Source organism: Monodon monoceros, unplaced genomic scaffold (genome assembly GCF_005190385.1).
Source record: "Monodon monoceros isolate NGI ecotype Baffin Bay Population unplaced genomic scaffold, NGI_Narwhal_1 Super_Scaffold_8, whole genome shotgun sequence".
Classification (NCBI taxonomy): domain Eukaryota; kingdom Metazoa; phylum Chordata; class Mammalia; order Artiodactyla; family Monodontidae; genus Monodon; species Monodon monoceros.
The window spans coordinates 60,908,425-60,935,288 of NW_021703785.1; the positions used below are offsets into that span (position 1 = coordinate 60,908,425).

Consider the following 26,864-nt stretch of genomic DNA (forward strand, 5'->3'; position numbering starts at 1 on the left):
GTTAACGTTTTTATTTACCATAACTCGCTTTGAGATGAGGTTGTTTTGGTCAATTAAATCAGATTATCTCTAGTATATAAGATATCAAGATCTCTTAGAGATTAAAGTCATAGGCTAGTATTCAAAAACCAGTAAAAGCCAACAGAATCCACATCACCCAACCCAGGGTCTGAGAGAGAAGGACAGGAGTGAACAATACGAATGTGAGGATTTAGCTGAATTTATCATGGGATCATAGTGACTGGTGCTGCCACTAGTTCATACATCAGCTTAACTGGTAAGTCTATAGTTTACGTTTATAACTGTGGAGTAGGACACAGCAAGTGGATGCCAAAGGGGCATGGCAGAAGGAAATCGACATCATCATCAATATTTCTTTTTAAGAAATAAATTTTATTGCCTCATTCCCTTGCTAAAAACTTTAATAGCAAAATTGCAAATAATGTACTTCTAAGTAACTAATGGTTCAAAGAAAAAATTATAATGAATAAAATTTAAATATTGAGAAATAGCTTCAAAGCATATAAAGCATAAACTGACAAAACTAAAAAGAAATATAAGCCAATCCACAATCACAGTTAAAAAGTTTGTTTTTAAATCTCTCTCAGTAGCTGAGACAACATGCAGATCAAACATCATGACTACAGATGATCTGCACAAGATTAACAATGTTTATCCTCTTAACACATGTGGAACGCTGCACCCAGTAACTACAGAACACATCATTTTCAAGTGTAAGAGGGATAGCGTTCACTTAAATAGGTCATATGCTGGACCCTAAAGCAAGTATGAACAAATATAAAAGGACTGATATACAATATATATTTCCTAGCTACAGTAGAATTAAGCTCAAAATCAATAATAAAAAGATAACTAGGAAGTCTTCATATATTTGTAAATACATTTCTAAATAATTCATGAGTCAAAAAAGAAATCACAATGGAAATGAGAGAATACTTTGAAGTGAAAGATAATAAAAATATGACATAAAAGTTATGGATATAGCTAAGTCTGTGTTAGAAGGAAATACAGATGAACATATTTAAGTGAATATATTACAAAAGAAGAAAATTTTAAAACTGATGATATAACTTCCACTTCAAGAAGGTAGAAAAAGGGAATTCCCTGGTGGTCCAGTGGTTAGGATGCCACGCTTCCACTGTAGGGGGCATGGGTTGGATCCCAGTCAGGGAACTAAGATCCTGCAAACTGAGCAGCATGGCCAAAAAAAAAGAAGGTAGAAGAAGAAGAGCAAATAAAATACCAATAAAGTAGTAGGAAGGAAATAATACAGATAAGGAAAAAAATCAAGAAAATAGAAAACAAACATAATCAATCACATCAAAAACAGATTCTCTGACAAGACTAGCAAAGTCCATAACTCTTAGCAAGACTAAAAAGGAAACAAAAAAAGAAATAAAGAAAACACAAATTACTATTACCAGGTCCACAGACATTAAAAAAGATAAGAGGATGACAATAAATTTAGGTGAAATGGACATATACCTTGAAACACAGAATTCATCAAAACTAACACAAGAAGAAATAGACCATATGCATAGTCCTATATCTATTTTTAAAACTAATCCTGCAATTTAAACCCTTTCCACAAAGACAACACCAGGTAAGCTGGTTTCACCTGGAATTCTTCTAAACATTTAAGGAAGAAGTAATAACAATTTTACACAAACTATTCCAGACAAGAGAAAAAGGGAAAACACATCCCACTTAGTTTTATGAGGTTTGGTTACCAAAACCTGACAAGGACATTGAAAAAAAAGGAAAATTACAGAGCAATCTCTCATGAACATGATGCAAAAATTCTAAATAGAATATTAATAAAACAAATCAAGAGATATATAAAAAGAGATTGTACATTATGCCCATTGGATTTATTCCAGGAAGGCAAGGTTATTTTGACATTTGAAATTCTCCACATTAAGCAAATAATGGGGAGGGGTACCATATGGTTATCTAAATAGAGAAAAAAATTTTTTTGATAATATTCAATACTCATTCATAATTTAAAGTAATTAGAACAGAAGTGAACTTTATTAATTTGATAAAGCTTATCTACAAAATATCTACTAGTGAAAGCTTTCACTCCTTCCCCACATTTTAGAAGGGTGACTACCCTCTAAAGGGTAGTCAAGGGTGACAAGGGTGACTACCCTCACCGCTTCTATTCAACACTGTAACATCATACTGGTTAAACATTATACAGTACCATAGAGCTAGAAAAATTAAAAGAAGAATCAAAACTCCCATTAATCACCGACTATGTGATGGAATGCATGGATAAAGTTTACAAAAGAATCTACAGATAAAATTTAGAATTAATTGGCAAATTTAGCAAGGTCACTAGTCAACATACAAAAATAAACAAAACTAAATCCAGTGGTTTATACAAAAAGAGACAATAATATGATCAATTTAGGATTATCCCAGGAATGCAAGAGTTCTTTATCATCAGAAAAAATATAAATGTCATTTACCAGATTAAAAAGTAAAAGAAAAAAGCCACATGCACATCTCAATAGATTCTGAAAGTCACTTAATAAAATTCAACACTTAGTCATAATTAATAACTAAGAGCATATAAGAATATAAAGAACTTCCTCTCTGATTAATCAACTAAAAACCTAATTCTTAGTGGTGAGATACTGCAAGCATTACCTTTAAAATCAGAATGAAGTGTCTATTATCATTGCTATTAGTTACATCGTGCTAGAGGTTGTAGTCAGCACATTAAGGCAAGGAAAAGAAATAAAGGGCTCACAGATTGCAAAGAAAGAAACAAAAGTGTCATCTAGTCTCAAATAATATAAATGTCTATACAGAAAACCCAAAGTAAAATCATCAGAAATAAAAAGTTAGTTAATGCTTGGATCTAATGTAATCAACACACAAAAATCAATTCCATTTCTACATACAGCAACCAATAATTTAAAAATGTAACTTAAAAATAGATACCACTTACACTATAAACAAGAATTGTAAGCTTCTTAGGAAAAAAATATAACAAAATTTTCTTAGATTTATATGGAGAAAATTATAAAAGTTTTTCTAAGGGACACTAACCCTACCATAAATAAATAGGGAAAATTCAACAGGTTCACAAATTGAATTATTTAAGATCATAGAGATATTAATTCTATCCAAATTTATATATAGATTCAAAGTAATCACAACCATATTCCCAACTGTTGTTTGAGAAATATAAAGTTGATTCTAAAACCTAAGTGAAATAGCAAAAAGCCAAGAATGCCCAAAGCACTCTAGGTGAAGAAAATAAAATGGAACACCCTACCTGATATCAAGATTTATTATAAAGCTCTGACAATTCAAGTATCACTTACTGGTGCAGGAATAAATACACCCATGAGAAGAATGCAACAAAGATCCAGAAATGTAACCACATATGTGGAAATTAGATATATGACAGAGATGGCACTAGCCTCACCCCACCATGATGACATACAGAAAGTAGGAAGCAATACTAATTCTGCACCATCCCTTAGGACCTGCGGTTACCAAGAGCAACACCACTGCTAATGATTTACCACTTGCAAAAAGAGAGTCTTTCAGGAAATCATAAGAGTGAATTTGCACATTTTTGGTTTCTGCAAATTCCATCATGGTTTAATACTGTATGATTCATTACCTTAACCTGTTACTACTCAGTGGATAAGTGATTTTCTTCTTTGTAAGATTCAGAATAAAAGCAGGGTAACTTGATGTTTTTCTTTTTGTTGTTTACTTTTGTTTTTAACAACAGCCTTTTGGCTTTCAAATGCTTGCTTTGTTTACATCTTTGTTTATGAAAAGGAACTAATACAGTTGTTAAGCAAGAAAGATTCCTGATCTGCTATTAAATACATATTACAAGTCTGTGGAATATTAATCAAATCTTTGGTTTCCTTTTTAAGACGTGGCTTCTAAGGCAAGTGCATTTTTCTACCTCAGTTCAATCCCCATTACCATTTTATATTCCATCAGAGGCCTGGCTAGCAACAGTAGCCAGCTCTTGTCTGAATCCTGCAAACTAGGCTCATACATATGACACCCGTAGAAAGGCTGGGCTCTACACAGGAGACCCAAATTTTGATGATGGCTTGCATAAGGAAAATCACTCTTGCTCCTTGTCATTTTGCAGTTAGTGGGCAAAAAACTAATGCTTGTTCCAGGGGAATTTCAGATCTTGACATTAATGGAAATAAAGAGCATACTCAAGTACATTAATTTTCTGGTGGCAAAGCTATAAACTTTGAAAACTCTAGATTGGCTTGGACTTTCCCTGTTTAAAATACACAATGACAAAACACTTTGTCAAAAAATGATATATCCCCTCAGAGCAAGCAAATATTTCATATGAATATTTTTGGCCCTATCAAAATTTTTCCCCAGTTCATCTCATTTTTATAAACTTAGTACAATTTATTTTTACTTATTACATTATCAGTGCTAGGAAAGTATTTATTTTTTAATATTCACTGGCCTTAATGTTAGTTGAATTTGATAGGCTAGCATGCTGTTATTAATATGATTATTACATTCATTTCATAGCCAATTTATGGTAGTTTTATATTTGGATCCATAAAAATACACAATTATATTATCCATTTCCAAAAGCACATTCTCTCTGAGGAGGAATAAGTATGTATTTTCCAAATAGTTGTGCTTAAATACAACTATAGCCCCAAAGTAACCATATGTAGGCCTATCTATTTATAATTGTTACCAGCATATTTAACTAATAGGAAAAATAAACTGACCTACTGCAAGTATTCAACATTATTATGTGACTCTACATTTTACTTATATTTTTATTTAAAAATCCATTATTGTATAAAAGATGAAAACTTGTTGCTTAATACAAGGCCACAAAGATTTACACCTATGTTTCCTTCTCAGAGTTTTAGTTTTTAGCTTTTACATTTAGATCTTTGATTTTGAGTTGATTTTTGGATATGGTATGAGATATAGGTCCAGCTTCCATCTTTTCCATGTGGTTTTCCAGTTGTTCCAGTGCCATTCGTTAAAAAGACTATTCTTTCCCCATTGAACGGTCTTGGCAGCCGTGTAAAAAAATCAGTTGATGATGGATGCACGGGTTTATTTCTGAACTCTAAATTGTTCCACTGAACTATATGTCTATCCTTATGCTACTATCCCACTGTTTCGACTACTGTGGCATTGTAACAAGTTTTGAAACTGGGAAGATTCACGATTGCTTTGGCTATTCAAGGTCCCCCGTATGGTCATATGAATTTTAGAATCAGCCTGTCTATTTCTGGAACACAAAAAGGCAGATGGAATTTTGATAGAGGTTGCACTGAATCTATAGATCAATTTGGGGAATATTGCCATCTTAACAGTCTTCAGTCTTCCAATCCATGAACGTGAAATGTCTTTCCACTTATTTAGGGCATCTTTCATTTCTTTCAATAGGGTATTGTAGTTTTCAGTGGAAAAGTATTTCACTTCCTTGGTTAAATCTACTATTTTATTCTTTGTGGTGCCACCATAAATGGAATTGTTTTCTTATTTTAATTTTCAGATTGTTCATGGCTGTTTAGAAATACAACAGACTTCTGCATACTGATCTTGTATACTGCAATGTTACTACATTGTTTATTAGTTCTTATAGTCTTGGGTTTTTTACTCTTTAGTATTATATACATATAAATATATATAGACCATAATCATTGGCAAATAAACATAGTGTTTCTTCTTCCTTTTCAATCTGTGTGCCTTTAATTTTTTCTTACCTAATTGCTCTGCTAGATTTTCTGGTATAATGTGGAATAGAAGTGGCAGGAGTGTACATCTTTATCTTCTTCATAATCTCGGCAGGGGGCAGTCTTCAGTTTTTCATCACTAGGTACAATGTTAGCAGTGTGGTTTTCATCAATGTCCTTTCAGTTGAAGAAATTCTCTTCTATTCCTGGTTTGTTGAGTGTTTTTTTATTTTAGCATGAAAGGGTGTTAGATTTTCCTGCATCTGTTGAGGTGATCATGCATTTTTTCTTCATTTATTCTATTAATATGGTATAGTACATTGACTGACTTTCATGTTAAACTGACCTTGCATCTGGAATAAATCCACTTAATCATAGTATATAACCCTTTAATATGTTGCTAGATTCTGTTTGCTAGTATTCTGTTAAGGATTTTGTGTCAATATTCACAAAGGATATTGGTCTGTAGTTTTCTTGTGGTGCCTTTTCTGGCTTCGTCATACCAATAACAAATACTGGGCTCATAGAATATGTTAGGATGTGCTCCCTGCTCTTCTATTTTTTGGAAGAATTTGATAAGAATTAGTGTTAATCCTTCAAACATTTGGTAGAATTCACCAGTGAAGACATCTAGTCCTGGGCTTTTTTTAAAATTAGAAGTGTTTTTATTATTGACTCAGTCTCTTTGCTATAGGTCTATTCAGATTTTCTATTTCTTCCTGAGTCAGTTTAGTTTGTTTTTTTAAATATTTGTCCATTTCATCTATATTATCTGTTGACATGTATTTATTTGTAGTATTGTTATCATTTTTATTTTTGTGAGGTAGTAATGTCCCTTCTTTTCATATCTGATTTTAGTAATTTTGTCTTTTTTTTCTTTGTCCAGCTAAAGGGTAGTCAATTTTTAAAAAATTTTTTTCAAAAAACCAACTTTTCTGTTCTGTATTTTCCTATTTTATATTTTAAAATATATAAACACCTCTCTACATGCAATAATGAATGGTCAGCACATCCAGTAACTGAAATAACATTATTCTTAACACAATGAGCAGGGAGCACTCCTAGAAACTTCTTCTTACATATCTTTAAACACCTGTCTGCATGCATTACACAATGGTCAGCCCATACATTCTCAGAAATAACACTCTTTTCAACATGCTGTGTAAGAAACAATTTTTGAAACATCTTTTTTACATGTGTACTCAAACACATCTGTACATGCATTACAGAATGGTTAGCACATCCATTTGCTGAAATAAGTTACTTCTCTATTCTATATTTTTTCTGTCTGCTATAATCTTTACTATTTCCTTCTTCTTGCTTTCAGTTGTTTGCTTTTCTTTTCCTAGTTTTTTAAGGTATAAAGGTAGGTTTTAAATTTATTTTTCTTTAATGTAGTCTATAAATTTCCCTCTGAGCACTGTTTTTGCTGTTTCCCATAAGAATTGATATGCTGTTTAATACGAAACTTTTATCTCGAAGTTTTCTCTAATTTCCTTCTTATTTCTTCTTTGACCCATTGGTTATTTAAGAGTATGCTATTTAATTTCCACATATTTTCAAATTTTCCTTTTGTTATTGATTTCTAATTTCATGTCATTGTGGCTGGAGAACACACTTTAATCTTTTTAAATTTATTGAGACTGGTATTGTGGTCTAACATGTGGTCTTAGATAATTCAGCATGTGCCCATGAGAGGGCTGTATACTCTGTTGCTGGATGGGGTGTTCTGTAGATGTCTATTAAATCTAGTTGGTTTACAGGGTTGCCCATGTATTGTATTTCCTTGCTATTCTTTATTTCTTTGCTAATTTGAGTTACTGTCTAGTACCCTTTCATTTCAGCCTCAAGAACCCTTAAACATTCATGTATGGTATGATTGTTTTTTATCTTAGAATGTCTTACTTTCTTCTATATTTTCACAGTTTTGCTGGATATAGAATTCTAACAGTTGTTCTTCCACCATTTTGAATATGTCATCCAGTGCTTTCTGGCCTCTGTGGTTTCTGATGTGAAATCAGGTGTTATTGGGGATCACTTGCAAAATAATGAGTTCTCTTGCTTTCAAGATTCCTTCTTGGTCTTTGCCTTTTGATAGTTTGATTGTGATGTGTCTTGGTGTATTTCTTTGAATTTATCCTACAATAGAGCTTGGTGAATTTCTTGAGTGTGTATATTAAGGTTTTCATCAAATTTGTAAAGTTTCCTGCCAATATTTCTTCAAATATTCTTTTGGTCCTTTTCTCCCTATTTTTTCTTTCTGAGACTCCCGTTGTGTGAATATTGTTGATAATATCCCAAAGGTCTCTGAGGTTCTGTTCATTCTCTTTCATTCTTTTCTTTTTGTTCCTCAGACTGGATAATCTCAATTGACCTATCTTCAAGTTTGCTGATACTTTTTTCTGCCTGCTCAAATCTGATGAACTCCTATAGTGAATTTTTCATTTCAGTTAATATACTTTTCAACTGCAGAAGTTTCTTTTCTATAATTTTAATAAAATTATGACTAAATTATTTTTATGATTATAAATTTATAACTATAAAAACATCCTTTTTGAAATTTCTACCTCTTTATTGATATTCTGTATTTGGTAAGATATTGTTCTCATACTTACTTTCAGCCCTTGAACATATTTAGAAGAGATGTTTTAAAGTCTTTTGTCTAGTAAGTCCAACATCTGGGCTTACTCAGGGACAGCTTCTATTGACTGTTTTTTTTTTCCTTCTGTGTATTGGCCATACTTTGAGCACCTTGCTTTTTTCTTCTTGAAGCATAAGCATTTTTAATATTATGATGTGCCCATTCTGTTGGGAAATCAGATTTTCTCACCCCATCCCTCAGAGTCTGCTGTTGGTGCTTTTCGTGGTTGTTATTGCATGTTTCAGTGACCTTCCTGAACTAATTTTGTAAAATCTATATTCTTTGTTGTGCGTGACCAGTTAAAGTGGTCCATTCATTTAGTTGTCAGCTAATAACTGAACAGAGATTTCAATGTCTGGAACCAAAAAAATCTCCCAGTCTTTGCTGAGATGTTGTGTGTGAGAGTTGGGGCATTCCTTCAACATTCAGCCAGGTAGCTTCTAACTTTGCTTCAGCCTTCACTTTCTGCTTCCACAAAGCCTCAAGGTTACCCAGAGGTGAGTGCTTAGGGTCTTTCTGGTCTTTCTTGAGCATGCACAGTGCTAGACATGTGCACTAGATTTCTAGATTGCCAAGAATATGTCAGAGTGTTTCAAAACCCTTATTAAGTATTTCATTTCTAACTTTTCTTCCCAAGCTTTTGCCTTAGTCTACCATTTGTCCTAAGTTCAAGCAGCAGTGTCCTCCCCTCAACTGGCCCCTCCCCCTGGGTAGTGGCTTTAGCCCTGGGCAAGTTCCAAGTTAGGCAAGAGAAAAAGCAGCTTTTCAAATGGGTCTCCCAGGGAGGCATGAGACATGTCAAGTAAGGACAATCTTTGCAAACCTGGTCCATTCTGCTTTCTCCGGTACTAGGAAACGTGGGATGCTACTTTCAAGGCTATTGCTGAGTTTGGGAGCAAAGCGTAGGACTAGCCTAAGTTAAAATACCACAAAGCATACCGAGACTCAGCTTGTTTTGCTTAGCTTTTTAATAAGCACAATCTAACTGCTATTAGCTTTTAGCTGGTTTCTAGCGTTCTGAAAAAGTTGATCTTGACAGTTTTTGAAGGCCAGTTTTATTGTTTCTTTTAGGGAGAGGCAGAATTTTGGAATTCCTTAATCCAATGTTTTTGTTGATGTCCCCAACCTATAAGACAATTTTGCATCTTAATCAAATAGCTAATTAATGTAACCCAGTCATTATGATCATCAAAGAATTAAAAATGTATGGTTGTGTTTTAAAACTTTCTTTTCTATGCTCTCAGCCTCTTCAACCTCAAGTACATACATGTGGCTTTCATAAAAAATGATGTTAGTTCATTTTTTCCTCCTACCTACATGCACAAACACCCTATCAAACTGCATTGTGTCTACTTATAATACATGTGATATCTGTGCAAGACAGGGAATTCAATGACAGAAGCACATTTTAGTGGTCTTTTAAAACCTTGTTGCTTATCACAGAGCCTGCCCCAGTTGGTACTTAATAAATGTGTTTAATAACAAGCACAATGAAAAATATTAGCTAACACATACCGAGTTCTAACTTTACCCCAGGCCCTGTGTTAAACAATTTTTTTAAACTCTTTTTAAAATTGTGGAATATATAGACAAGAGTTCACGTCACGTATATGTAAATTTTAGAAAATAACAAAATGAATATACATATACCAACACTCCATTGTAAGAACAGAACATTAGTAACTTCTAAAGATCCTGTGAGATAATCTTGAATTCCGCATCATTTCCTATATTTCCTTCTAGCTTTACCACATGTGTATCCATGAATAATGTATAAATTTGTTTTATCTTTTTTTTAATTCTATAAATGGACTCATACTATATTATTCTGTAATTTTTTCTTTTTGTTCAACATTATGTATTTGGAAATTACTTCATTTTTCACTACTGTAGAGTATTCCACTATATGGATAGACCTAAGGACGTGAGCTAATAGCAGTCAGAAAAGGTCAGGCTATAGTGAGATAATAAAAAACTCCTAAGGCAAGGAAAAAAATTTGAGGATCAAGCCCTAGAGTATGCGAACTTTTAAAGGTCACAAAGAGGCAAAAGAACCAGGGAAGGAGGTTGAGAGGGGTTTGGCTAATGAAGTGGAAGGAAAACTAGCAGAAAGTTGTGCTGTGAAAGCCTAGGAGGTATAGTATTTCAGACATAAGTGTGTGGAATGCTATTGAAAGTTTAATAAAATAAGGAATGAGAAGAATCCATTGGATTTGACAACATATGATACTATGGAGATCTCATCAGGGTTGTGTTGTAGTGGTGATGCTGAAGCCATATGGGGCTAATTTAAGACATAATGGCAGCAGAAATTTAAGACAGCATGCATAGACGATCATTAAAAAAAAGCAGCAGAGAAATGGAGGTGTGAGGATCTGGGAGGTGGAAAGTTTTAAAAAATACTATCAACACTAGAGCACTGTGTATGCTGTCGAGAATAATCCTACAGAGAAGTCACAAGTTGCTGAAGCAAAAGAGAGGGATAACTCAGAAATATCTCTGAGAAGGTGAGAGAATGGAATCCAGAGTTCAGAGGAAGGGAACAGCCTGTCACAGGAGGAGGGACACTGTCTCCAACACAAAAGGAGGAAAGATGAAGATGAGTGCAATATATGAGGGTAGAAAAATGCCTACCAGCTGTTTTCTCAGTGAATTATGAAGGTCATTAACTAAGTGAGAAGGAAAAGTCATCTTGAAAAGTGGGGAGGTGAGTTTCCCAGAGACAGAGTAGAACTACAAAGCAATATTGAGTGCCATTTGAAGACTGTGATCATGAATTTAAAAAGTCAACCAGTCTATTTGTGAGATTTTTCTCAGATAACATTCACCTGTTCCAAGTACAAGCACAAAGAAAGAAATGGAAACGTTCAACCAGAGTGGGTTTTGGTCAGGCAAATACCTTTTCTCTCTGAAGGAAAGGCTGACACGCATTACCTAAGGTTATACTTACGCCATCTCAAAACAGTTCAAGATGCAAACTATGAAGTAAATAGCAAATGCAGTGTTAAGCTAATGAATTAACACTTACAATCATTTATTTTAATTAAGTTTTAAAGATCACACTGATACCACATTCTGCTCATCAATCTTCCATTGGTTATCTCAATTTGGCCCTATATTGTACTTTCTTTCCTATTAGCATATTTTCTAAAAACACACTGATGCAATGTATAAAAACACTGCAATGATTGCTGCTCTAAAACAGTTTAATATTTTATTTGAAAAAATTAAGTAAAAAACTAAATATACTTTCTTCCTAGAAATCAAAGGAATTCACTAATGGTAAGTAAGCAATCTTTTCTCACAGTAGATATAAATTATATAAAATTTAAGCTCTTGATTTATATCATACTTTATTTTCTATCTTTTATATATCACATATACTCATTGAAGGAAAAAGACTAAAAATACAGATTAAATACCAAAAGAGATGATATATAATCAATCACTCTTGCTCCAAAAAAATCATATTTCAGATAGACGAACACGCCATGTTCTGTAAATACTAATTTGTTATATATTCTGTATTTGCTATATAAATAGTAATTTTATCTTACTACTTTTCAAAATATTTTAACCTAGTCAATTTTTTCCTTATGCTGCATTTTCTCACATATAATTTAGAGACTTAGCTCTTTTTATGGATTTACCAGAAATTATGATTTTTTTTTGTTTGTTTGCGGTACACGGGCCTCTCACTGTTGTGGTCTCTCCCATTGCGGAGCACAGGCTCCGGACGCGCAGGCTCAGCGGCCATGGCCCACGGGCCCAGCCGCTCCGCGGCACGTGGGATCTTCCTGGACCGGGGCACGAACCCGTGTCCCCTGCATCGGCAGGCGGACTCTCAACCACTGCGCCACCAGGGAAGCCCAGAAATTAAGATATTTTGCTGATAAAAATCTGTCCTCAAAATCTTACCAACAAAGTCAAAGTCAAGTCACATCAAACACATTTAGATATTTTTTTTTTTTAAAACCAAAAACAAAAACAGTGATTTTGAATCTTACTCTTGGTACGGTTTTAAAGTCAGAGCCCAAACAAGGGGCCACCATAAGGCTAGACATAACGGCAATTAGCAATCGCTACTCTGGCATTTTTCCTGCAGGGTTAGAGTATACCTTATTTCTTTGGTTTGAACACCAAAGTGTGTAGATGGTTGAAGTTAGAGTCCACATTGTAGCACAAATATTCTTTCTTAAACACTAGGTTTACACCCAGCACAGGATGCCTGCACCCCATATAAAGTGCCAAACTTCACCTTGAATTCAGCCTGGGGTGGACACAGAGTAGAAGTCACCTTTAAATTACTTCTCTCTTTTCCTATTTTTGCTGAATGTACATTTCTGCTCCTCAGTTTAAGTATACCTACTCACAATATCTAGCAGAAAAGCAAATGAATCTTTAAGAGATATTTATTAGGTCCTATCTTCAAACTAATTCCTAAGTTTAGATAATTTTTTAATGTACAGTTAATTTAGAACTAATGTTGTAAAAAAGAAAAATCCCTCAAACCTCTCATACTACTCTTTTCCCACATATTTATATTCCAGAATTGAGGGGAACTGCAGAGCTGGAGAGACGTGGAGTGCAGACTCAGAGCAATGCCAACTCAGGTCAACACGTGTTACTTACTTTCACTTTACTGTGACCAAAGCAAAGCAATTATTGGGAGCTGCATTCTTATGATACAAAGAAAACTGTAACCATCAAATTTCAAAGTAAAGATTAACAGACTAAAAACCAAGAAAACCTTCAGTGTTTTAGGAAAGCAATATTTTGCTAACACATTCTAAGATAATCAGGAGAGAAGTGTCTGCACTTGCTGCGGCGATCGGTGTAGAATGCTCTCTGGATCTTTGTATTCATTGACTGGACTCATCACAGCTGCATGCACTTCACCATAGGCTCTGCAGACTAATTCTGTAGACTGTTTTATGATCTGCTCTCTATTGATAAACAAACAGAATGTGAACACATAATCTGAGAATGAAACACTAGGCACTGTAAGAAAGCTCCACACATGAACCAACGAACTTCGTTTTCATAATTATCACACATATATTATTAAAACCATTGTACAACTACATAAGTTAGTTATTTTGGTTTGGGGATAAAAGGTTTTTTTATATTTATTATTTCTTTATTACATCTTCTCCATTAGTATGCAGGTTGCAGGAGGGCAGGAGCTGTGTTTTGTTCACTGCCTTAACTTTAGGGCTAGAACAGTGCCTGATATACCGTGGATTACTAAACAAGAAACAGAAACCGTGACCCACCATCAATGTACTGATTTTGAAAACATGACTGATAACACATTAGCCTTAAAGAGACTTATAATTATTCAAATTTATCAATACTTCAAATCTCAGAATAACTTACAATATACTGTCCTTTCACCTATAGCTCCTACACTAATAACCATATCTCCTAGATTTCTTATCTCTCGCAAAAATGTGACACTTGCCTACAACAAATCACAGCATTTTCAAATACGCATTTCTACATAAGTACATAAAAGAATAGAAATAGTTTTAAATAAACTGAAGCAAATGTTTTTAGAAAAAAATAACACTGGGCTCATTAAATCTGCATTAACCCCTTACGTTTTCATGACATTTACTTCGTCATCCCCAGCTACTTCTATTTCTATATACCTACTGATGAAAACATCTTTTTCTGATTTTTATAACTAAATTAAAAATGTGTCTTTAAAGCTTTACTCCCAAACTTACTTCTCTTATGTCTCCTGCTTCTGTCAATGGCATAACTATGTCTCATCACCTCAGTTCAGGCCCTAACAAACTTTTCTTGCCTGGAGTATCTAAGAAGAACTCCTACCCGGTCTTCCCCCATACAGTCTGTTCCCCATTTAATGTACCATGAGCACTGCTCGTAGATTAATCTTTCTAAAGCAAACATTTGTTCGTGTCTCTCCCCTACCCAGGGCCTTTCTTCAAGGAGGTCCCATGGCTTCTTCTGGTTTCAGAGAAGTCAAAATTCCTTACCCTATCACTCAGAACCCTTTATAACACCTTCTGCATCACTACTCTAATGCTGCAATCCAGCGCGACTCCTGACTGTTCTATCTGCCCTGCTCTTCCTGACCTCAATTCCCTTGCTTACTCACGTACCTCCATTTGCATAGAATGTCTGTCTCACCCACTTTAAATGCCCTTAATTCTCAGTAAAAATGTACTCTCTCATCCAAGAAGCCTCTCTGATCTTCTGAGGTAGAAATAACCCGTTTTTAGAACATCCATGACCAAACTAATACATTTGTAAAATTATCTGCAGAAATAAGTGGATCTGTGGTCTAAAAAAGAACAAAACTAGTTAGATGGAAAGAGAAGGGGAGTCCACTTGGATCTCGCGTCATCAGCACACTGTTCTCATGGGGTCTCAAACTCTTGATTTAAGCAACTTTGATTTGCTGGAGCAACCTAACATTTTCCCAAAATTGCTAAAGCTCCCAAAATTAGACTGGGTAGAAGGAAGATACGCTGAGTAAATTTTCTGAGCAGAGTGGAGTAATGCTATTGGCTGTACTACCTTTTTGTTGGAAGGGAGGACGGTAGAAACTGGTTTGGAAAACTACTTATTTAGATGAGGCTTTGAGATATTTTTTTAATCTGTTGATTAGTGATTGTTCCTGTAATTAACTGAGCCTAACAATAAATGCATCAAAATGACATAAAAATTATTCTCCATAAATGATATAGCTGAAAATACTCTAACAAGCATTTGAAAAATTTGTTAACTATACATTTGATACCCATTTTGCAAGAAGGTAAATAATGGATTTATCTTTTTTATACCAGTTTTATTGAGATATAATTGACATATAGCACTGTATAAGGTGTACAACATAATGATTTGATTTACATCCATCATTAATGATTATCACAATAACTTTAGTGAACATCCATCATCTCATATAGGTTGAAAATTAAAGAAATAAACATTTTTTTCTTGTGATGACAGCTTTTAGGATTTACTCTTAACAACTTTCACATATAATCAGCAGTGTTAATTATATTTATCATGTTGTACATTACATCCCTGGTACTGTAAATAATGAATTTTAGCTACAGCACTTCTGGTTCTTTACTAAAAGCAGTAAGATGTTTTATTTGAATTGTTGTATTTTATTTTTTATTGAAGTGTAGCGGATTTAAAAGGCTGTCGCAATCTCTGCTATACAGCACAGTGAGGTTTACACATAGATTCTTTTTTTAATATTCTTCTCCATTATGGTTTATCCCAGGAGACTGGATATAACTCCCTGTGCTATAAACTTGGACTTTGTTGTTTATCCATTCTAAATGTAATCGTTTGCATCTACCAGCCCCAAATTCCCAGCCCATCCCTCTACCTCCCCCTCAAAAAGCAGTAAGATTTTTGGAGGTGTATAAGGCATTCATTACTCACACCTCATACTCTAAAATCTATACTCAGTCTGAACACAGTGTACACTTATACTACATAAGGAATACAAAAACAGGGCTACTCCTCCTCACAAGAAGTTTAAAATCAGAATAAGGTACAACAATGAATATTAAACACATTTTTTAAAATCCAGAGGCGAGAGCAGAAGCAAGAAGAATGACAATCCTGCAGCCTGTGGAACAAAAACCACATTCACAGAAAGACAGACAAGATGAAAAGGCAGAGGGCTATGTACCAGATGAAGGAACAAGATAAAACCTCAGAAAAAAAACAAGATGAAGTGGAGACAGGCAACCTTCCAGAAAAAGAATTCAGAATAATGATAGTGAAGATGATCCAGGACCTCGGAAAAAGAACAGAGGCAAAGATCGAGAAGATGTAAGAAATGTTTAACAAAGACCTAGAAGAATGAAAGAACAAACAAACAGAGATGAACAATACAATAACTGAAATGAAAACTACACTAGAAGGAATCAACAGCATATTAACTGAGGCAGAAGAACAGATAAGTGACCTGGAAGACAGAATGGTGGAATTCACTGCTGTGGGAAAGAATAAAGAAAAAAGAATGAAAAGAAATGAAGACAGCCTAAGAGACCTCTGGGACAACATTAAATGCAAAAACATATGCATTATAGGGGTCCCAGAAGGAGAAGAGAGAGAGGAAGGACCAGAGAAAATATTTGAAGAGATTATAATAGAAAACTTCCCTAACACTGGAAAGGAAATAGCCACCCAAGTCCAGGAAGCACAGAGAGTCCCATAGAGGATAAATCCAAGGAAAAACATGCCAAGAAACACAGTAATCACACTGGCAAAAATTAAATACAAAGAAAAATTATTAAAAGCAGCAAGGGAAAAACGACAAATAACATACAAGGGAACTCCCATAAGGTTAACAGCTGATTTCTCAGCAGAAACTCTATAAGCCAGAAGGAAGTAGCATGATATACTTAAAGTGATGAAAGGGAAGAACCTACAACCAAGATTACTCTACCCAGCAAGGATCTCATTCAGATTCTATGGAGAAATCAAAAGCTTTACAGAGAAGCAAAAACTAAGAGAATTCAGCACCACCAAACCAGCTCTACAACAAATGCTAAAGGAACTTCCCTAGGCGGGAAACACAAGAAACAAAAGGACCTACAAACCCAAAGCAATTAAGAAAATGGTCATAGGAACATACATATTGATAATTACCTTAAACATGAATGGATTAAACACTACAACCAAAAGACACAGGCTTGCTGACTGGATACAAAAGCAAGACCCATATATATGCTGTCTACAAGAGACCCACTTCAGACCTACAGACACATACAGACTCAAAGTGAGGGGATAGAAAAAGATATTCCATGCAAATGGAAATCAAAAGAAAGCTGGAGTAGCAATACTCGTATCAGATTAAATAGACTTTAAAATAAAGAATGTTACAAGAGAAAAGGAAGGACACTACATAATGATCAACGGATCAATCCAAGAAGAAGATATAACAATTATAAATATATATACATCCAACATAGGAGCACCTCAATACATAAGGCAACTGCTAACAGCTCTAAAAGAGGAAATCGACAGTAACACAATAATAGTGGGGGACTTTAACACCTCACTTACACCAACGGACAGATCATCCAAAATGAAAATAAATAAGGAAACATAAGCTTTAAATGACACAATAGACCAGATAGATTTAATTGATATTTATAGGACATTCCATCCAAAAACAGCAGATTACACATTCTCCAGGACAGATCACATTTTGGGTCACAAATCAAGCCTCAGTAAATTTAAGAAAACTGAAATCATACCAAGCATCTTTTCTGACCACAACGCTATGAGATTAGAAAAGAATTACAGGGAAAAAAACGTAAAAAACACAAACACATGGAGGCTAAACAATACATTACCAAATAACCAAGAGATCACTGAAGAAATCAAAGAAAAAATCAAAAAATACCTAGAGACAAATGACAATGAAAACACAATGATCCAAAACCTATGGGATGCAGCAAAAGCAGTTCTAAGAGGCAAGTTTATAGCTATACAAGCCTATCTCAAGAAACAAGAAAAAGCTCAAATAAACAATCTAACCTTACACTAAAGGAACGGGAGAAAGAAGAACAAACAAAACCCAAAGCTAGCAGGAGGAAAGAAATCATAAAGATCAGAGCAGAAATAAATGAAATAGAAACAAAGAAAACAATAGCAAAGATCAATAAAACTAAAAGCTGGTTCTTTGAGAAGATGAACAAAATTGATAAACCATTAGCCAGACTCATCAAGAAAAAGAGGGAGAGGACTCAAATCAATAAAATTAGAAATGAAAAGGAAGAGGTTACAACAGACACCACAGAAATACAAAGCATCCTAAGAGACTACTACAAGCAACTCTATGCCAATAAAATGGACAACCTGGAAGAAATGGCCAAATTCTTAGAAAGGTATAACCTTCCAAGACTGAACGAGGAAGAAATAGAAAATATGAACAGACAAATCACAAGTAATGAAAGTGAAACTGTGATTTAAAAATCTTCCAACAAACAAAAGTCCAGGACCAGATGGCTTCACAGGTGAATTCTATCAAACATTTAGAGAAGAGCTAACACCCATCCTTCTCAAACTCTTCCAAAAACTGCAGAGGAAGGAACACTCCCAAACTCATTCTATGAGGCCACCATCACCCTGATACCAAAACCAGACAAAGATACTAGAAAACAAGAATATTACAGACTAATATCACTGATGAATATAGATACAAAAATCCTCAACAAAATACTAGCAAACAGAATCCAACAACACATTAAAAGGATCATACACCATGATCAAGTGGGATTTATCCCAGGGATGCAAGGATTCTTCAATATATGCAAATCAATCAATGTGATACACCATATTAACGAATTGAAGAATAAAAGCCATATGATCATCTCAATAGATGCAGAAAAAGCTATTGACAAAATTCAACACCTGTTTATGACAAAACTCTCAAGAAAGTGGGCATAGAGGGAACCTACCTCAACATAATACAGGCCATATATGACAAACTCACAGCAAACATCATTCTCAATGGTGAAAAACTGAAAGCATTTCCTCTAAGATCAGGAACAAGACATGGATTTCCACTGTCACCACTCTTATTCAACATAGTTTTGGAAGTCCTAGCCACGGCAATCAGAGAAGAAAAAGAAATACAAATTGAAAAATAACTAAAACTGTCACTGTTTGCAGATGACATGATACTATACATAGAGAATCCTAAAGATGCCACCAGAAAACTACTAGAGCTAATCAATGAATTTGGTAATGTTGCAGGATACAAAATTAATGCACAGAAATCTCTTGCATTCCTATACACTAATGATGAAAAATCTGAAAGAGAAATTAAGGAAACACTCCCATTTACCACTGCAACAGAAAGAATAAATACCTAGGAATAAACCTACCTAGGGAGACAAAAGACCTGTATGCAGAAAACTATAAGATACTGATGAAAGAAATTAAAGATGACAGTAACAGATGGAGAGATACACCATGTTCTTGGATTGGAAGAATCAATATTCTGAAAATGACTACACTACCCAAAGCAATCTACAGATTCAATGTAATCCCTATCAAATCACCAAAGGCATTTTTTACAGAACCAGAACAAAAAATCTTAAAATTTGTACGGAGACACAAAAGACCCCAAATAGCCAAAGCAGTCTTGAGGGGAAAAAAACGGAGCTGGAGCAATCAGACTCCCTGACTTCAGACTATACTACAAAGCTACAGTAATCAAGACAACATGGTACTGGCACAAAAACAGAAACACAGATCAATGGAACAAGATAGAAAGCCCAGAGATAAACCCACACACCTATGGTCAACTAATCTATGACAAAGGAGGCAAGGATATACAATGGAGAAAAGACAGTCTCTTCAATAAGTGGTGCTGGGGAAACTGGACAGCTACACGTAAAAGAATGAAATTTGAACACTCCCTAATGCCACAGACAGAAATAAACTCAAAATGGATTAGAGACCTAAATGTAAGACCAGACACTATAAAACTCTTAGAGGAAAACACAGGAAGAACACTCTTTGACATAAATCACAGCAAGATCTTTTTTGATCCACCTCCTAGAGTAATGGAAATAAAAACAGAAATAAACAAATGGGACCTAATGAAATGTCAAAGCTTTTGCACAGCAAAGGAAACCATAAACAAGATGAAAAGACAACCCTCAAAATGGGAGAAAATATTTGCGAACGAGTCAATGGACAAAGGATTAATCTCCAAAATATATAAACAGCTCATGCAGCTCAATATTAAAAAAACAAACAACCCAATCCAAAAATGGGCAGAAGACCTAAATAGACATTTCTCCAAAGAAGACATACAGATGGCCAAGGAGCACATGAAAAGCTGCTCAACATCACTAATTCTTAGAGAAATGCAAATCAAAACTGCAATGAGGTATCACCTCACACCAGTTAGAATGGGCATCATCAGAAAATCTACAAACAACAAATGCTGGAGAGGGTGTGGAGAAAAGGGAACCCTCTTGCACTGTTGGGAACGTAAATTGATACAGCCACTATGGAGAACAGTATGGAGGTTCCTTAAAGAACTAAAAATAGAATTACCATATGACACAGCAATCCCCCTACTGGGCATATACCCAGATAACACTGTAATTCAAAAAGACACATGCACCCCAATGTTCATTGCAGCACTATTTACAATAGCCAGGTTGGAAGCAACCTAAATGTCCATCGACAGATGAATGGATAAAGAAGATGTGGTACATATATACAATGGATTATTACTCAGCCATAAAAAGGAACATAACTGGGTCATTTGTTGAGACATGAATGGATCTAGAGACTGTCATACAGAGTGAAGTAAGTCAGAAAGAGAAAAACAAATATCGTATATTAACGCATATATGTGGAACCTAGAAAAATGATACAGATTAACCAGTTTGCAGGGCTGAAATAATAGAGACACAGATGTAGAGAACAAACGTATGGACACCAAGGGGGGAAAGCAGCGGGGGGGGGGGTGATGAACTGGGTGATTGGGATTGACATGTATACACTGATGTGTATTAAATTCATGATAAGAAAAAAAAAGTGCTCATAACTTAATAAGAAAAAAAATCCAGAGGATAGAAATGCAATGGAAATAGACATTCTCCAAGTGAATCTGAGTCAAATCCAAACTGTAAAGAGCAAGAACTGTGCCTGATAGTGAGTCCATATTTCTGATATTTCTGGACAAATGTTAAGAGTTCATTTATCACTACCAAAGCCAGGTACATGTCCATACACTCATGCTCATTAATGTTTTCCTAATGAATTATATATGGTAGAGATAAAATGGTATAGTGAAGGACATTACTGTCAGGAGATCTTGACTCTAGTTGAAGTTCTGCTACTTACTGCTGCCTTAAACAAGTAATTTAACCGTTCCAGGACTTAATTTCACTATTGTAAAACAAAATACTGACCTCGATAATCTTTACAAGACACTTCCAGCTTTAAAATTATGTCATTTCATTGAGAGTTAAGAGCATTTTAATGAACTGTGGTTAAAAAATCTCTATGTGAGGGGCTTCCCTGGTGGCGCAGTGGTTGAGAGTCCGCCTGCCAATGCAGAGGACACGGGTTCGTGCCCGGATCCGGGAGGATCCCACATGCCGCGGAGCGGCTGGGCCCGTGAGCCATGGCCGCTGGGCCTGCGCGTCCGGAGCCTGTGCTCTGCAATGGGAGAGGCCACAACAGTGAGAGGCCCGCGTACCACAAAACAAAAACAAAAACAAAAAACTCTATGTGTTTATTTACACCCATACATACACATATACATACAGACACACACATTACTTTGGAGAATTGGGTTCCCTAAATAATGAATTGTAGTAAGCATATCAGTTACTTGTATAAAAATGGGTGGTGTTTCTAAAGTGCTAAAGCAATTTTCTTGCCATTTTACTATCTCCTCCTTCTTATTTATAATGCTAATTACTATGTAAGTTCATCCTTTATGTGAAAAAGTATACACATGTATCTGTATATCTGCCTGCCTGCCTGGTGTCGTGGCCCAAATTATTCACTAATACCATGTATGAAATACAGAGTTCAAATAATGATAAATCATTATAGTGACAAAATCAATATTCAAAATAGAAAAATTCAGGAATTCTATAAATACAAAAGGACAAGCAAATCATCTCAGTCTAGTCATGTGCTTCTGAAAACGTGGAATGTCCTTATCTACTGATCACTTCGTCTACAGGTAAAGAAAAGCAGTACCTTTTTTTTCCTTTAAGTCATGTATGCTATTTTCCAGCATGGGTACCCACCTCAGATTTTACTTTCTATATTTTGATCAATCACAGCCAATCACATGGCTGATGGACAGTACATTTAGAACTGTTTCTCTATGTCAAAATTCTAAAGGTAAGTTCTGCTTTTCCCATGACCAACAGATATGTAAAAGGCCAGTTAAAATGGAAAAGCAAAATCTGAATGTAAGCCAAGATTCATCTATAAAGTTAGACCATTAACTTTCTTGGTTTCTTTACTACCATAAAATTCTCAAAGTAATTTCAAAAAATTTAAAAACATGACTCATACAAATAAAGAATGTCAAAAATTTAATAACTCAATGAGGAAATTACAAGATGGTAAAGCTGGTTAAAACATTCTGAGGAACTGGTCATTTACAGGTATTTAAAAAGGAAGGTTAGAATAAATTAAGTTACAAATAAAATGAGTTAACATCCCATGGAGCAAGAAAAAACACAGGACATGGAAAACCATGGAACCTTTAATCAACAGTAAACAGAGAATCAAACAAGGGTGCATTCCTCTTAAATAATTAAATAATTTTTGATGGGCCTGTTAACAATGTTTCAGTATGACACTGAAAAGACATGATGGGGCTTCCCTGGTGGTGCAGTGGTTAAGAATCCGCCTCCCAGTGCAGGGGACACGGGTTCGAGCCCTGGTCCGGGAAGATCCCACATGCCGCAGAGCAACTAAGCCCATGCACCACAACTCCTGAGCCTGCGCTCTAGAGCCTGCAAGCCACAACTACTGAGTCCGCATGCCACAACTACTGAAGCCCACGCACCTAGGGCCCGTGCCCGGCAACAAGAGAAGTCACCGCAACGAGAAGCCCGCACACCGCAACAAAGAGCAGCCCCCTCTCGCCGCAACTAGAGAAAGCCCACGCACAACAACGAAGACCCAACAAAGCCAAAAATAAATAACTTAATTAATTTAAAAAAAGACATGCTGTTCTCCCAGACTCTATGTGCCTTATTTTCATGTTTTGGAAAGTCTTTCTTACTTTTGCAAAGTACAGTTTTTCTTTTCCCATATAGTTTGCTATACCAGTATATATCAAAGATATAGCTAATGTGCTATGAGAAAAAAGAAGAAATAAATGAGGAGAAGATCAGTTTGTTACATAATTTCACATAAAGGCAACATATTTTAGTTACCTATGCACAGGAATTCCATACCTTAAGAAATTTAACTTGTCCAGTTATAAATGTCATAATGCCATAAAAATATGGTATTATAAATTTTAAAAGTACTAACAAAGATAATTGTATAACTAAACGGAGATACCGTTCTCATTTTAAAATATGTTCACTGAAATTATGTATATTTTAAATAATTATTTAAAGTACTGAGCCGTGATAGATAAGAAATGAACTGCTTACTTCCAGAATCAGTGAGCTTGTCATTAATCAGTACTTTAGGATTTTGGTTGCCATAACAACGTAATACAACTTTCATCATTACCATAAACCCAGCACTTCTAAAAATAACTTATTTCAACATTCAGGTTCTGTGATCACTAAAATTGAGCTTTATTACAGTGCCACAGTTAAGGGTGCAATCAAACACGCCATAGGAGAAAAGAAGGTGTTAACAGTTTAAACCTGAAAAACTAAGAAAAAAATATACTTATAATAGACTGGTTTAAAAATGTACATTTTTGATTTCTCTTTATCACAATATACACACCAAAGATGCCATAGTGGGTCAGCTTTCTGTCATTCAGAGTAAAATTAAAGCATATTTTAGATGAGACCAAGGCACATATCTCACATAAGCCTTATCTATTACACATGCCTAACGTTTCTGAGCTTCCTCTAAAAATAATAAAACAATGTAATCTCAACATAGAAAGAGTTAATAAAAATACAGTACAAGCTAGTGTTAAAGAGAATAGGCTCTGGAATACTGGATTCGAATCTTGGCTCTGCTTCTTGCTAATTGTTTCACCTTGTTTCAATTATTTAACCTTTCTAAAAATGTCCTCTTCTGTAAAATGGAGGGTTAAGTGAAGGCGACCCTTTCAAGGATCACTCTAGTTGAGATGCTAAGATTAGATTGTAGAGGTTGGTGTGGCAATGATAGAGAGAGCAAGGGGGAAAACAGAATAGATCCAAGGCTAACATGATAATCCAGGCACAGATGATACTACCTTGGACCAGAGTGGCAACTGTGGAGATGGTCAAAAGTGACCAGAGTCTCCTCTCATATATTTCTTTCTAGATAATTATTTAATAAAATGGTTCCACGGCAATTTTGACTGCAGTTATGCTGAATTTACAGATTACTACACTACATACCCAGTTAGAGATGAATACCATGTGTCCATGTTGGAACACTGGAAATCTACAACAAACATCACACTTGATGATGAAACATCAGAAACATTAAAGTTCAAAATAAAATATGCACACTCACCATTACATCTACTGTTTACTTTGGAGCACCTAGCCAATACAATGAGTTTAGTCATAAAACTGAAAAAAATTAATGAAACTCATTAACTTTAGATGTCTGTACCAGAAACAAAAAATCAAGGCAAACAACTGATAAACTAATAGAACGAAGAGTTTAGTTAACTGGCCAGATTCAAAATTAACAAAACATTTAGTACTTTCCCTGTACATCAGCAATATCTAATCAGAACACGTAATGGAAAATAAAAGGCCTTATAAAAGCCACAGAATTCTTCCCTAGGAATAAACCCAGTAACATACATGGAAAATTATACGAAGAAACTGTAAATCTTTACTGAAAATTCTAAAAGAAGATCTGGATAAACAGGCATACCATGTTCATAGATGGGAATACTTACTAGTGGCTTTCTTATTTTCTTTTTGTTCATTTTTACATTAGCTTGGTGAATGTTTTATATGCACTTTAAAAGAATGTTATTTTCCATAGTTGTGTGTGGTATTCTCTTTCTATTGGGCTCAGCTGACTAGCGACATTGTTCAGTTCTTTTACACTGAGCTAGTTTTCTAATTTTCCTATCAATTATTGACAGAGGAGGGTTGAAATATCAAAATAAATGTCAATTTATCTATTCTTCCTCAATTCTATAAACTTATACTTCATGTTTTATGAAGTTCTGCTACTAGCTGCCAATATTTACTATTATATCTTCTTCATGAATTGATCCTATAATTATGAAATATCCCTCTTTATCTTTGGTATTATCTGTCCACCAGTCTAATTTTTCTGATATTAATATCAGAATATAGCTACTTCAACTTTATTATAATTTTTATTTGCATGGTATATATTATACCATATTTTTAAACTGTGTCCTTATATTTAAAGTGGATTTGTTATAGACAGCAGACAGTTTGGTCACGTGCATTTTCACCCAATCTAATACTACTGCTTTTTAATTGGAGTGTGTAGTTCTTTTACATTTAATATAGTTACTTATAAGGATGAATTTAAGTCTATCGTCTTGTTACTTGTTTTATATTTGTCCCATCTGTTCTTTTCTTCTTTCTGCCTTCTTTTGATATAACAGTTTTTTTAACATTCTATTTTAACTGTTGGCATGTTAGATAATTTATTTTAGTGCTTGCTGTAAGGTTTACAATCTACCTTTAAACAATATTATACACTTCATGAGTAAACTTACATCATCACAACAGTATACTTCTACTTCCCTCCCACTCCATCTTTTGTGCTTTTGTAGTCATAAACTTTATTTCTCTTTGTTAAGAACTCCATAATTCAGTTATTATTTTTATTTCAAATGGTCTACTATCTTTTATATTTAGCATTTCCTGCACTTGTCATTCCTCTGTGTAAATAGGAGTTTTCTTCTGGTATCACTTCCCTCCTTCAGCCTGAAGAACTTCCTTTATCATTTCTTGCAGTATACTGATGATAAATCCTCTCTACTTTTTTTTTTTGTGTGTGGTACACGGGCCTCTCACTGTTGTGGCCTCTCCCATTGCAGAGCACAGGCTCCAGATGCGCAGGCTCAGCGGCCATGGCTCACGGGCCCAGCCGCTCCGCGGCATGTGGGATCTTCCCGGACCGGGGCACGAACCCGTGTCCCCTGCATCGGCAGGCGGACTCTCAACCACTGCGCCACCAGGGAAGCCCAATCCTCTCTACTTTTGTTTGTCTTATCTCAAAATGTATTTATTTCACTTTCAGTTTGAAAAATACTTTTGATGAATACACAAAGTTGAAAGTGTTTTAACATTCACCTTTTTAAAGATGCTATTCTATTGTTTTCTGGTTTGAACTGTTTCTAACAAGAAGTCAGTAGTATACTTATCATTGTTCCCCACATATAATACATCTTTTTTTCCTCTGGCTGCTTTTTAAGTTTTTCTCTCTTTATCACTGGTTTTCAATAATTTAATTACGGTGTACCTTGGTACAGCTTTCCTTGTTGTGATTTATTTAGCTTCTTCAGTCTGTGGGTTCATGTTTTCCATCAGATTTGAAAAAAATTCTTCTATGCCTTCAAATTTTTTATGCCTCAATCTCATTATGACACTTCACTTACACCTGTATTAGAATGTTTATTATTATCTCACAATTCACCTAGACTCTCTTCATCTTTTTTCCAGCTTTTAATTTTTTCCTATCTGTGCTTCCATTTGGACAATTTCTATTGTCCTTTTTTCAAGTTGACTTATCTTTCGCTCTAGAATGTCCAACTGACAGTTAAGCCTATCCAGTGAGATTTTCATTTTAGATAC

General features: G+C 34.9%; 1 protein-coding gene across 9 annotated transcripts in view; it reads right to left on the minus strand.

Moving 5' to 3' along the window:
- Nucleotides 1-26,864, minus strand: part of COG6 (component of oligomeric golgi complex 6) — a 174,757-nt gene that overhangs the window by 99,677 nt on the left and 48,216 nt on the right. The window contains exon 19 of one of the 9 annotated variants that reach the window (XM_029209896.1): nucleotides 5,739-13,328. The exons of 7 other annotated variants lie outside the window; for them this stretch is intronic. In XM_029209896.1, coding sequence (XP_029065729.1) covers nucleotides 13,181-13,328 — 148 coding nt within the window. In that variant the 3' untranslated portion in view covers nucleotides 5,739-13,180. Of the gene's footprint in view, nucleotides 1-5,738; nucleotides 13,329-22,961; nucleotides 24,642-26,864 lie in introns of those variants that run through there. One more of the 9 variants, XM_029209894.1, reaches the window with a different exon arrangement.